We start from the raw sequence: 14,425 nt of genomic DNA on the forward strand, positions 1-14,425 counted from the left end.
TTTATTAGAGAGAGAGAGCGCACAAGCAGGGGGAGCAGCCGGCAGAGGGAGAGGGAGAGGCAGGCTCCCCGCTGAGCAGGGAACCCGATGTGGGGCTTGATCAGGGTCAAAGGCAGACGCTTAACCGACTGAGCCAGGGCCCCCCACTCTCTTTAAGAGAGGGAGCATGCATGAGCTGGGGGAGGGGCAGAGAGAAAGCAAGAGAGAATCTTAAGCAGGCTCCACACCCAGCATGGAGCCCAACACAGGGCTCTATCTCACAACCCTGAGATCATGACCTGAGCCAAAATCAAGAACCAGAAGCTTAACCAACTGAGCTGCCCAGGCGCCCCGGCTTGCTTTTAAAATAATTTTCATTAATTGTGGATGCTTTGCCACCTGATTTTAATTTGTTGTAGTACAAAAAAAGGATTTAAGATTTGCTGATAGTTTGTTCCTCTAGGAGACAGGTCTTTATGTCAAGATTTATTTACATGGTGCTTGCTAATTCTAATTAAACTCAGGGAAAATTAATTAATCACTTGAAATTTTCTGTATAATGAATCAGAAGCAAACACGTAGAAAAATATCTGGCCAAATGTTTAAACTTAAGATGAGCATGCGTTTCTTGGTGCCTAAAAGCTAGTGTTGCCAGGTTCACTTCTGGGTAAACTGGGATGTTGGCTATTTAAATACTTTCAGTGTTTCTTCGTGTATGGCTGGTATTTTTATAATTGTTCAGCCGGTAACCTTGAACATCAGATGTTGAAACTGTCCTCCACTGTGTGTGCTTTTTGGAATTGTTTAATGTTAAGAAATATAAAATAGAGATTTATATTGTCTTAAATTTAGGACCTTTTATAGAAGTAAAAATAGAAAGTCCAAATGGCAGTCTACCATCTGTGCTGCTAAAGAGATTCTGTGGTGCAGTTTATTCTGGCATAGAAGCTGGAAAGAATGGAAGCTTTTATCTATATATGATAAATTATAGATCATCCCTTTATAAGAAAAATTTACTTAAAAATTTTTTTAAATTCCCCTATCTCATATGGCTAAGCTTTTGTTTGACATGGAATAATTGCATATATAGAATACATGGAAACAAGGAAAACATCTTTTTCTCAGGAAAAACAAAATAGTGCTACATTTGGGAAACAACACCCATAATCTAAAAAACAAAACTATTTTTCTTTTTCTTACCTCCATGATCCATTGTATTTGAATTTATAAGACAGATCAATTAATTTTACAAAAGAATTTGCTAAAAGACACGTTCCCTTGTTTCTTTTAAAATAGATTTAAGATCATAAAATAGATTTTATGCTCACAATTGATAACTTGTTTATTTTAGAAATATTATTCTACATGGAAGTGTCTAGCTGTGCCTAAAAGAAAGTTACTTTTAGTTGCTCATATTTAATCTTTGTAGTCAGGATACATTTATAGGTAAATCCTCCTAATTTTGCTATATTTTATACATTGATTTAAAATTCAAATTAATGTGTATCTGCTTGATATTTTAGAAAGCACACCTTGCATATGTTAAAAATCAGTACTGCTTAGCCATAACATATATTTGAATAAATGAAGAAATAAGGAACCAAGCTTATGTCACACCATCTGACATCACTGTTCTTTTTTCAGGACAATATGTGCAAGCCTTTCGCACCCATCCCCACGAACCTCTCTATAGCCTCTGTATAGGCCTAACGTTTATTCACATGGCATCTCAGAAGTATGTATTAAGGAGACATGCTCTTACTGTGCAGGTAATTCATTTGGATTTCTCAATTCTTGGTTTTATGTTCTTTTAAAATGAATATACTTAATGCTTTTATTGTCCTGCTTCAAAAGTAATACCTGCTTAGTATACATGGTGAGAGTTCGCAGCACCTATCCTGTATTCAGCACTCAGGGACTCAACATCTAGTGGTATTCCTGGCTAAGGCTTATGCAGCCATGTAGAAAGGGGACACAGCCAGATCATACAGAAAGAAGACAGAGCAGAATCTGGAGGCATCCTTATACTCTAGAGCTCCTGAGGCCTCCAGCCTTCTAGGTCCTGAAGATTGATTTATTGTAAATCCATTTAAAAATATATATAATATATACATACAATAATGTATGAACATGTGACTGTGTGACTGTTTCCTTATATCATCACCAACAAATTGCTCTTTTAAAGCTTTCTTGGTTCTTTTTTTTTTTTAAGATTTTATTTATTTATTTGACAGAGACACAGCGAGAGAGAGAGAGCACAAGTAGGGGGAGTGGGAAAGGGAGAAGCAGGCTCCCCACTGAGCAGGGAGCCCACGCTTAATGACTGAGCCACCCAGGCGCCCCAAAGCTTTCTTGGTTCTTACAGCAATTTGAAATTAGCCTTTTTATTTTCTTGTTTACTTTTTTATATAGCTTGTGTTCTCTAATAAGAATATAAACTCCGGGGATTCCTGTGTGGCTCAGTTGGTTTAGCATCTGACTCTTGATTTCAGCTCAGGTCATGATCTTGGAGAAGTGGACTAGAGCCTGCTTAAGATTCTGTCTCTCCCTCTGCCCTTCCCGGCCCCACCCCCACGACGAGGTGCACGTTCTCTCTCTCTCTCAAAAAAAAAAAAAAAAAAGAATATAAATTCCAAGAGATCAGGGAGTCTGTTTTGTTCACCACTGTATCTTTAAAACTTTTGTGTTGTTTTTATGTTCATATGTTTGATGCATTTTAAAGACATGTTTTTTTAAGTAGTTATGGAAGGAAAGAAAATGTTGGCTTGAATGGAGTAGCAGGATTGAGTAAAGGATTTTTTGTTTTGTTTTTTAAAGTAAAATGGTTAAAAGAAAGCCTAAATTCAAATGATGATAATTGTTAAAGCTGGTATTGGGGTTCATTATAATGTTCTCTTTACTTTTATATATTTGAAAATTTTCATAATAAAAAGTAAAGACAAATCTAGAAATTTTCCTTTTCTTGGGTATTTATTTGTGAAATTTATCTACTTCTTGCTCTGTGCTTTTTTTTCTCTCTTAATGGATATTTTTGCTATATTAAGTAATATAGGATTACTTATAAATTAAACAAATACGTGGGGCGCCAGGGTGGCTCAGTCGTTAAGCATCTGCCTTCGGCTCAGGTCATGATCCCAGGGTCCTGGGATCGAGTCCCACATCAGGCTCCCTGCTTGGTGGGAAGTCTGCTTCTCCCTCTCCCACTGCCCCCTGCTTGTGTTCCCTCTCTCGCTGTCTCTCTCTCTGTCAAATAAATAAAATCTTTAAAAAAAAAAAAAATTAAATTAAACAAATACGTAATGAACACGCACTATGCTGGGAACTGGGCATATAGCAGGGAGTATACAGGCAGAATTCCTTGCCTTCATGAAACTTATATTCTGGTAAATACTGACAGGAAATTTTTATGGATTGACTCATTATTAAATAGTTAAAATATGTAGTTTTTTGGCCTGGTAAGGAAAAAATTTATATACTTCAAAGTAATTTAGAAGCTAAATTTCAAATCACTTTTATAGTTAAACAGCAGTTTTTAATTGGTTGAGATAGAGATCAAACAGCAGGAGATGGGTATATGAAAGTTTGTTGTCTTAATCTCTGTACTTTTGTGTGTGTTAAACATTTTCCATTAGAGTTTCTAAAAACAAGTTTTATTGTAAAAACCATTATTCTTAAATTGTTTTAATTTCTTATGAATCTATTTCTTCATGCTACATGACCAGTTTGTTTCTCTTTGGAGTACTTTAAAAGCAAACTAATTTCATATGTTTTACTGTCTTTCCTACCTTTATATTATACCATGAAAGTAAAATCCTTTATGATTTCTTCTATCTGTATTTAGTATTTTATAGATAGTGTATACTTGGGCCCTTTAGTGAATAATGTGATAAAAATGTTTGAAATATAACATACTTAATGTAAAAAAGAACTCTTGTTTCTATTTCATTAAAAATTTTTTGTGATATTCTTGTAGTTTTTATATTTGATAATTCATAGTACCTAAGAGATAAAGTGACTTGCAGGTTTCTTTGGGTTGCAGTAGTTCATCTGGGTTTACTTACTATTCTTCCTCAGATTTTTGCACTTTGTCATTTTAAAATTTGGTATTTCTCTGAGACTAATAGTTTGTCTGCTTTACTTAACAGAGAACCATAATTTTCAGTGGCATAGAGGTCATATTCCTATACATAAGTAGGTTCTTTTACTATGCAGAAAGTATGATTTGTTTAGTGAACATAATTATTTTTATCCCTAAAATGCTTTAATTCTAAAGAATTCATTAATTTTTATTATTTGTTTATTTATTTATGAAGAAAAATTTGTGACCATTTATTAGAAAGCAGATCACCCAGGGAATAGTTGCATTTTATATTCTCTATTCACAGATAATATATTTATTTAATTACTTAACATAGGACACTTGTACTTTTGCAGTATGTAACTTTCTGTGGCTGGTAACTTGAAGCTACATTAAAGGGGGAAATTAATACAGGAGGAGGTAAAGAAGCAAGTTGCTTTTGGACACTGTGACACACATGGAGCCTGCATTATTATAGCTGTGCTCTGAAATAACCAGTTTTTCCATAAAGTCTTTGAGTCAGAAGCTTTCAGGGAAAAAAAAAAATTTAAGTTTTTTGGGTTAAGAAGTTATTAAGGTCCTGAGAGGTAACCATTTACCCAGAAAGCGTCTTCTCCCTGAGAAGAAACCTTTCTAAAATTATTGTAAGGGCTCAGATTTTATATTTTGCTCAAGGTTTTAGACATCGTGAATCAAAAAGTTTATTGGCCTCTAATGTCACAAAAGCCAACTTGGAACCTTCAAAAAAAAAAAAATCCTGTGTTCTTATAGATTATGGATCTTTGACAGTTGTGACATTGGCTTTGTTTTCTGTGAATATTTTTGTCCTTAGCTTAAAAAAAATCTTTTCTATCTTCAGAAGAGCTCTTGACTACCCTGTGATATGGCACTACACTACAGACGTATGTTCTTTTAGGATGTCTCTTTTTTAAATTGTATTCTGTACAGGATATACCTGGCACATATATTGGTTCAAATATGTACTTGTCAAATGATTATAATACTGAATTGTTTATCTTTTTGGTAGGGCTTTTCCTTTCTTAATCGATACCTCAGTATACGTGGACCTTGCCAGGAATCATTCTATAATTTGGGCCGTGGCCTTCACCAACTGGGGCTGATTCATCTTGCAATCCACTATTATCAGAAGGCCCTGGAACTCCCTCCACTTGTGGTAGAGGTATTGTATGATTTACTTTTGCTTTTTTATTTAAAAAGATTTTATTTATTTATTAGAGAGAGCTCGCAAGCAGAGGTAGGGACAAAGGGAAAGGGAGGGAGAGAATCTCAAGCAGACTTCATGCTGAGCACGGAGTCTGACGTGAGGCTTGATCTCATGACCCTGAGATCATGACCTGAGCCAAAATCAAGAGTTGGTGCTTAACCAACTGAGCCACCCAGGCGCCCCTGTATGATTTACTTTAAAAACTGATGAGTCACTTCATTTCATCTATAGATAAGTGCAGTTAGCTCATGTCGTAGCCCAGACAGTGAAATAAATTATGTATTAGAATGTATTTTTTCTTTATTGAATGTATTTATGTAATTGTGTTCAGCAACAAGTAGATCTTTGTCATTCTGGCCTTGTGACCTGATCAGCAACCATGTGGACATACACAACTTACGGTTATGAACATTTCAGTTACCTTAAGGTAGCCCCCCTGGTTTACAGGGATGAGCTGGTAGACACAAAGCCTGAGTATTGAGTAATATAGCCATTGTTCATTTTCAAGTTCAAGTGTAACTAACGTATTTCTTTAAAAAGATGAAAGACCAGTATAAATGTAGTTTTGTTTAAGATAATGTAATACAGGGTAAAGTGTTGCTAGTACTATGATAATCTGTGTTTAAAGTCTCATTCTTGGCTAACAGACACATGAAAAAATGTTCAACATCATTAACCATCAGGGAAATTCAAATCAAAACCTCATTGAGATACCACCTTACACCAGTTAGAATGGCAAAAATTAACAAGGTAGGAAACAACACATGTTGGAGAGGATGTGGAGAAAAGGGAACCCTCTTACACTGTTGGTGGGAATGTAAGTTGGTACAGCCACTTTGGAAAATAGCATGGACATTCCTCAAAAAGTTAAAAATAGAGCTACCCTATGACCCAGCAATTGCACTACTGGGTATTTACCCCAAAGATACAGATGTAGTGAAAAGAAGGGGCACATGCACCCCAATGTTCATAGCAGCAATGTCCACAATAGCCAAACTGGAAGGAGCCGAGATGCCCTTCAACAGACGAATGGATAAAGAAGATGTGGTCCATATATACAATGGAATATTACTCAGCCATCAGAAAGGATAAATACCCACCATTTGCATTGACATGGATGGAACTGGAGGGGATTATGCTAAGTAAAATAAGTCAGTCAGAAAAAGACAATTATCATATGCTTTCACTTACACGTGGAACATAAGGAATAGCATGGAGGACATTAGGTGTTGGGGTTAGTGTAAAGCATGAAATCAGCCATAATAGCTGGCTTGCTAAAATGTAACAGAGGCTGCTGGAGGCGAGGGAAAGTTTTAGAGAAGGGCGTAGGCCTTTGGAATGCTGAGGCCTGCGTGACCACTCTGCCGCTGGAATGCCTTGGGGCTGCTGGTCATTCCCGGCAATTAGGAAAAGGAAGGGAAAAATGAAGGGGAAATCAGAGGGGGAGATGAACCATGAGAGACTACGGACTCCGGGAAACAAACTGAGTATTTCAGAGGGGAAGGGGGCGGGGGGATGGGCTAGCCCAGTGATGGGTATTAAGGAGGGCACATATTGCAAGGAGCACTGTATAGTGACTAACATAATAAGAAATAAAAAAATAAAGTCTCATTCTTATTTTAATTTCTGGAGAAAAATATTGTTTTCATTGTTAATTTTTTTAAGTTGCACTCATAATTCTCACATGCCCTCACAACTGTTTTGTATTACTCTTGTTCAATGTTAGTCATTAAACAAATGAATACATACTTTTACAGTTATGCTGATGAAATATATGCACTTTTGTGTTCTTTATTTCATAAATACCTTTAGGTATTGTTCCTTAAGCTTTATAGGTATCATTTTTCATTGTTGCAGATATTTTTATAGTTGACTCCAAAATTTTGTATTGGGGAAGATTTAGAAACGTAGATCTAACCTACTCTATTGAGTTCATTGCTTAGCTATTTAAGTAGGAAAAAAGGTGTAATACGCCCCTGGGGTAATATTATTATTAAATTGGTGTATGCCTTCTTACGCCTTTCTGCTATATAGTATAGGTATTTTTTTCCCATCTGGTCATTTGTGTTATAATTTATTTCTTTTTTAGATGCATAAGTTTTATGTTTTCTAATGAAATTGTATCTGTTGACCTTTTCCTTTATAGTTTCTACTTTTGCTATTATACTTGGAAGGGCCTTTCCTACCCAAGATTATATTATTCAACTATAATTTTTTTCTTTTATGGTTTCATTTTCTTAATCTTAAATTCTTACTTAATCTGGAGTTTATTCTGCTATTGCTTCTGGGTGAGACTTTTTTCTTTAACTTATTGGTTAGACATTTTAAATTATTTAATGATATAGTTATTACAGTGATTAACTGAATCAGCATTACCTAATAAAATTTAGATCCAAGGTATATGCCTAGTTTTACACTTTTTTTTTTAGTATCATGAATTTTAATATTTGAATACTTACGAAACTATTATTTGCCATAAAATTGTCCTGGTTGTCAGTTTGAAATATAAAACTCATTCATGTATTTTTCCTCCTAGGGTATAGAAGTTGACCAGTTAGACTTGCGAAGAGATATTGCCTACAACTTGTCTCTCATTTATCAGAGCAGTGGGAACATTGGAATGGCTCAAAAGCTTTTGTATACCTATTGCTGTATATAAAGTACCTCAACTGAGAAAGAAGCATTGGTGCTCTGTGTGTGGACCAGTATTTTCTAAGGGCTTACTTAGTATTAACCCCAAACCGGAAATGACAGTTTCAGAATTATCTGTGTATTTAATTTTTAATATGTGATAATCTTTTGATAGGCAAAATTATCATTCCTATAAGAATTTGTACATTCTTCTGTCATTTTCTTTTAGTATTTTTTAGTAAAATTGTCCCCAAAGGTGAAGAAATGGAGAATGTTAGCCTTTAAGCCAGCTTCGGGTTAAATACGCTAATTTTTTACTCATACCATTTATTCATCTGTGCATTCAGTACTAAACACCTGTGTACCATGCCCTGTGATGGGTGCTTGGAATACAGTAGTAGGGCAGAAGTGACCTCTCAATACAGTTCTTTAAATACACAACTTGAGTATATATTCATTTGAAAGAGATGTTTCTGCATTTTCTGCCTACATTATCATGTTGAGTCATCCACTTATTTGTGCTCTGTTGCTATTGCACAGGCAGTTTCTCAACTATATAGAAAAGGAGGTTGCTTATTAAAGGAAAGACCAATTGGGACTCTTTCTCATAGTAACACAATTATGTAATTCACTTGGCTCCTAAGAAAATTATTTGAAATGGTTATGAGGTAGGAAGACACACAATTGAGTTAATCTTTTACTTTTCACCTGCATGTATCTTAGTTGTACAGATCGAGACCTGGGAGGCTGGCATAATTCAAAACATCCTGTTCTGAGGCAGATAAAAAAATGCATTACCAGTGTTGGTGGCTTTCTGACAAAAAAATAGAAAAGAGAGGACCACATTCAATAATGTGACCTAGTTTGCATTTCAAGATCAATAGGAATGTAGGAAGACTAGGGAATTGTATGTATGGAATAAAGTATTGCTGTGATAAACTACAAAAAGTAGATTAAAATTTTTTATTAAATATGGTATGTTCTTGAATCTAAGATAATACTTTTAAGATATACTATTGGTTTACTAACAGCTTTCGAGAGTTTCTTTTTAGGGGAAAAATGCTGTAATAAATGTGAGTGTGGATTATAAGACCCAGTCTAATCGTGGGAGGGAAACAAGTAAGAGACTTAGGATCAAAGAAATACAACGAGGGCTTTTTAGGAATTCTTAACTGCTCTTTATCCTGTATACATAACTTTGTAGTTGAAAAGCAAAATTCATATGTAATAAGTAAATGTATCATGCACTCTGCATGTGTGTATTTAAATGTGTATATAATTTAAATAAATTCTATTTTTATAATTAAAGTTAATTGTTTCACATGCTTATATATTTTATTTCATGCCATTTGCAGGTAATGATAAAGCTAACTGATAGTGTTTAAGTTAGATTTATATCTTTGAATCCTATGGAATTGAGTATTCTATGTTCTGAGTTTTTCTTTTGAATTAAACTCACTGGGCTATTGGGGCGCCTGGGTGGCTCAGTCGGTTGGGCATCTGCCTTCGGCTCAGGTCATGATCCCAGGGTCCTGGGATCGAGCCCCACATTGGGCTCCCTGCTCAGCGGGGAGCCTGCTTCTCCCTCTTCCTCCTGCTAGTGCTCTCTCTCTCTTGCTCTCTCATATAAATAAAACCTTTAAAAAAAAACCTCACTGGACTATGACTCCAGTTGAAGTGCTGAACAGCCTTATAGGAAACAATAAATCTCTCTAGCAGTCTTTTAAGAAAAAATGTTGACATTGCATGAATTTGTTTAGCATTTAAAATCATAGCTACCATTTGCTGAGTGTTTACTATGCTACTGTGTGCCAAGTACAGTGCTGGATACTGTAGATACGTTATCTCTGCTCTTCTCAGAGAATCACCTGCAAGGTAGGTGTTGTATACAGGAATATACTTATTCCAATTCAGAGTAACAACAACATAGCAATTGAGCATAAGTTTATTTTAGAAAGAAAAATGAGAATGGCTGTTATTTTTCTGTCCTCTAGGCCTTCAGCCTATTAAAAAAGCTCCTGTAGTTAAACATCTTTGGAGGTGTCTTAAAAAGCTGATGCTCACTTTCTTACCTACCATCCTCACTCCAGCCATGGGATTCTGGCAGCCACTTTATACAGTAAGATTTTTTTCTACTGGTCTCTGTTGATTCAGATGAGTCTCCTAAGCCAAGCTGGGCCAATCAAGAGTTTCCTCGCTCCTTCCCTGGGAATTTTAGAATTGAAATGGAGTTTTTCTGTAGGGTTGGAACATGAGGACAATTTCTGCTTTCCCAGTGGGCCAACTAGCAGTTAACCCTTCTGTTGAGCAAGAAAAGTAGAACCTATGTGTTAAGCAGAACTGAGATGGAGAGACGATGGACTCTGAAAAACAAACTGAGGGTTCTAGAGGGGAGGGGGGTGGGAGGATGGGTTAGCCTGGTGATGGGTATTGAGGAGGGCACGTTCTGCATGGAGCACTGGGTGTTATACACAAACAATGAATCATGGAACACTATATCTAAAACTAATGATGTATGGGGATTAACATAACAATAAAAAAATTAAAAAAAAAAAAACTGAGATGGAGAGGAAACCCCATGGGTTCCTAGAGATTTTCTAGTTTCCATTCCCATCCTTTCTAAAGCTGTGTTTTTACCCTTGGGTTCTTTGTATAAGATATATCCAATTCTATAATTCCACTGTGAAATTTATACTAGCTGTAGTTTTCCTGTTATTTGCACCAAAAATAGTCCTGATACACTGTCATTCCATTTTTGTTTTCATTTATCCTTCATGCTTTCTAGCTATTTTCACAAGAAGGGCAGAGAGCAAACAAGGACAATGTCCTGGAGTTTTAAGTAGTGTCAAGTCTAATCCACAATAAAGAGGCTTTTAAAAACTTCAGAGCAAGAACAGTAGGAATGTGCCTACTGTCTGGTGGTGTAAAGTTGACAGACCATAGAATTGTCCAATTTCATGCATAATGGTAGTTAACACTATAAGAAGCACAATACTTGAACAGAACAAGGTAGAAAAGCCTGGAAAAGAAGGGGTTAAGTCCTGAGGCTATAGTAAGGGAGAACTATAAATGTTTCATCTCCGGGTCCATAGTCCCAAATCCAATTGCTGTTATGTTATGAAACTGCAAATTACAATTTTTGAGGCATTCTAAAGAAGAAAATGATCAAATGAATTGAGTATTTGAAGTGGGAAAAAGGTGGACTCTGGAAACCACTTGAGTATGATGTTCCTGACATGATTCTAGTTGTGTGCAAGTAGAAGTGATATTCCATAGACCTACTCCTTTTCCTTGGAAGGGGACTTGATAGCCCAGAGGACTACTACAGTTCTGGTGTATCTGGATTTCAGAGTACTTGTGGAAGCCTATGTGATACACCTGTGGATTAAATGGAGAAATGTGGCTGGTTGATCTGCTGTGGAGCAATGGAGCGAAGACTGCCTGCAGCAGGAGTCCCCATGATGGCGGACATAGCGCGGCCCTTAACGTTCCAGACTTGCTCAGAAGCTAGGCACAGCTTAAGGCTGCTAACAGCTGAAGGCAGTCAACTAACCACATCCCTGTTTACAGAAACACCACAGAGGTTTCAAGACCAAAAAACTGCCAAAAACCCAAAACAAAGCAGAGATGACAGACAGATGACAAAATAATTTTAGAAGCTAAAAAGCAAATGGGCAATTAGCAAGTAACTTAATAAACCAGAGAAGAATGAAAGCTATGGGAGGCAGCCAGAAGCAAGCTGATGCGAGCCTGAGAGGCTCCTGCATGAGAGACAATGGGTATCTCCACGGGCAGGTCAGGTGGAGCTGATGAAAGTCTGCTAAGAAGCAGCGAGACCCTCCTAGTTACCCTCTTCATCTAGAGCGTGTTACCACTTCACCGCCTCCCCTGCAGAACGCCGGTGGGTAATCTGGAGCGGCCTTATCAGGATCTCTGGATTCAGGAATACCAGGTGGAGCTGAAGGGAGAGTGTTAGGTTGAAAGCAGAGGATTAAGTGAAAGTCTGCACACTGAAGAGCGATCTTGGTGTCCTCCTATTTAACTCCCAGAACACGGGCAGCCAAGTTATATCCTCCAAGCAGGGGATTAGAGGGTTCCTTTCTGAGGAAATCCCGGCCCAAGAGAAAAGACCTATAGAGACTGATAGCTGGAGGTCTCCAGGGGAACGGCCTGGTCCTGGCCCAGGGGAGCCTGCCAATGGGCAAACCCCTCCCACCCCACCGAGCCCCAGTCAGCGTGTGGCACCCTGCCGTTCAGGGGGGCGGACAGCTCAGGAGCAGTAAGCATTTGAGGAAAGCCTCTTCAGCGACAGAGATCCTGATGAGCAAACAGGTGGGGGAGAGGGGGAACTCAAAACAGAAATAATGCAGGAAGTATAGAAATAAAGAAAATGTAATTAATATCCCCAGATGAGATTGTCTACATGGAAAGAGGAATGTATAAAAAGAAATATTCAAAATTAAGAGAGCTTTATGACATCAAAAGTGTAACTGCTGAAATTAATCCAATGGAAAGGTTGGGAAAATTGAATTTTAAAGAAAAAAATGGAAAATTTAAGACATGAAAAAATTTCAGATGAGGAAATCAAAGGCTACAAAACAGCCTAAATGAGAAGTTTTTTGTGGCAGTTACCAGAGCTTATAAATTTCAAGGTGTTTGATTGCTTGGTTGTAAGTAATTCCAGTAGGGGGAACAAAACATCTGCAATGATTTTTAGTTTTTATTTTTTTTAAGTAGGCTCTATGCCCAATGTGGGGCTCCAACGCAACCCCAAGATCAAGAGTTTCATGCTCTATCAACTGAGCCAGCCAGGCGCCCCCTGCAATGATTTTTTTTTTTTTAATATGCTGTAGATGGCAGTATATTTCTATAAACTTAGAAGTACACTTCATTTCATTGTCTTAATACAGTTATGCCAGCTTTTAACATTTTCCTCCAAAAAGCTTAAATTTTTTATTTGGGTAGAAAAAAGTCAGTATCCTCTATGTTTTGGCAATCACATCCAAAACTCTGTCCCTTTGCATGCTGTCAGCATGGAAAGGACAGCTGGAGCCCCAACGTGTGTTTCTCGTTGCCCATTTTTCTCCCTTGACCAAAAAAAATGTCTGGCAGATATCAGGGTAACCTCTTCATGCTAAAAGTTTCTAACGACACCCTGAAGATCATACCCAACATTTACCCTGTTGCAGGCTCAAGGTAAGCAAGCTTAGAATGAGAATTAGCAGGACCGCTTGACATTTTAGGAAAGAAAGTCAGGTGTTTATGTTCAGCAAAAGGAGTTCAAACACGTGAAGGGAGGAAAGAGCCGAGAAACAGGTTCCTCTTGCTCAGTGACCCACAGCTGCCTACAACAGGACAGGTGGAAGTCAGTTCTGATGCCGCAGGTTCTAGGATGTCAGATCCCTCCTTCTCAAGCTCGTGTTGTAACAAAACAAGTAGTGTTTCTCATCGAAGCTTACCTACATACATAGAGACCGATGAAAGAAGTATTGTAATAACTTGCTTTACAGAACTAGGTCTGTCTTGTTTGGACAGAGACGTAGGGTAAGTTTATGGTGTGAGTGAGGCTGATCTGCCTCTTCTCCATCTCGGGTGCTTCTGTTTGCTGACCAAAGGGAGAGAAAGGTAGCGGCTCTGACCGCAAGGGGGAGGATGCTATTCACAGAACCCTCCAGCTGCACGAAAGCTTGCAGCTGGGAGCATCGAGATCGCCTCCTCATCAGGCCGGGGGAGGCTGCAAAGACGAGAGCGGCAGTGAGCCCTACAAAGAGGGCGTACACACACACACACATATACATATATCACATTGTCTTTATCCATGTATTGATGGACACTTAGGTTGTTTCCATATCTTGGCTATTGTAAATAATGCCTCAATAAATATAGGGGTGTGTATGTTTTCAAATTAGTGTTTTTGTTTTCTTTAGGTAAATACGCAGAAGTGGAATTGCTGGATCATATGGTAGTTCTATTTTTACTTTTTTGAGAAACCTCCATACTCTTTTCCATAGTGGCTGCACCAGTTTGCATTCCCACCAACAGTGCACAAGGGTTCCCCTTTCTCCACATCCTTGCCAACACTCATTTCTTTTTGATTTCAGTCATCTGACAGGTGTGATAGCCCATGGCGGTTTTGATTTGCATTTCCCTGATGATTAGTGGGATGTTGAGCATTTTTTCATTTACCTGTTGGCCACCTACCTGTCTGTCTTCTTTGGAAAAATGTCTATGAAGAGCTTCTGCCCATTTTTAATGGGATTTTTTGTTTTTTACTGTTGAGTTCTCAGTTCTTTTTATATTTTGCATATTAACCCCTTCTCAGATATATGATTTGCAAATTCTGTAGGTCACCTTTTCATTCTGTTGGTTTCTTTTGCTGTACAGAAGCTTTTTTTCTCTTTTCTTTCTTTTTGAGAGAGTGTGCAAGCAGCGGGGAGGGGAGGGGCAGAGGGAGAGGAGAGAGAGAATCTTAAGCAGACTCCCTGCTGAGCACGGAGCCTGACACAGGGCTC

The 14,425-nt window shown here is 37.7% G+C and overlaps 1 protein-coding gene across 1 annotated transcript in view; it reads left to right on the top strand.

Annotated features, from left to right (window-relative positions):
* The window catches only part of GTF3C3 (general transcription factor IIIC subunit 3), a 46,504-nt gene extending 37,282 nt beyond the window's left edge, over positions 1-9,222 (top strand). The window contains exons 16-18 of the mRNA XM_032405690.1: positions 1,624-1,748; positions 5,085-5,237; positions 7,819-9,222. Of these exons, the coding sequence (XP_032261581.1) occupies positions 1,624-1,748; positions 5,085-5,237; positions 7,819-7,941 (401 nt within the window). The 3' untranslated portion in view covers positions 7,942-9,222. The remainder of the gene's footprint in view (positions 1-1,623; positions 1,749-5,084; positions 5,238-7,818) is intronic.
* Positions 9,223-14,425: the final 5,203 nt, after the last annotated feature.

The sequence above is a fragment of the Phoca vitulina genome, unplaced genomic scaffold, assembly GCF_004348235.1.
Source record: "Phoca vitulina isolate PV1807 unplaced genomic scaffold, GSC_HSeal_1.0 scaffold1, whole genome shotgun sequence".
Taxonomy (NCBI): Eukaryota; Metazoa; Chordata; class Mammalia; order Carnivora; family Phocidae; genus Phoca; species Phoca vitulina.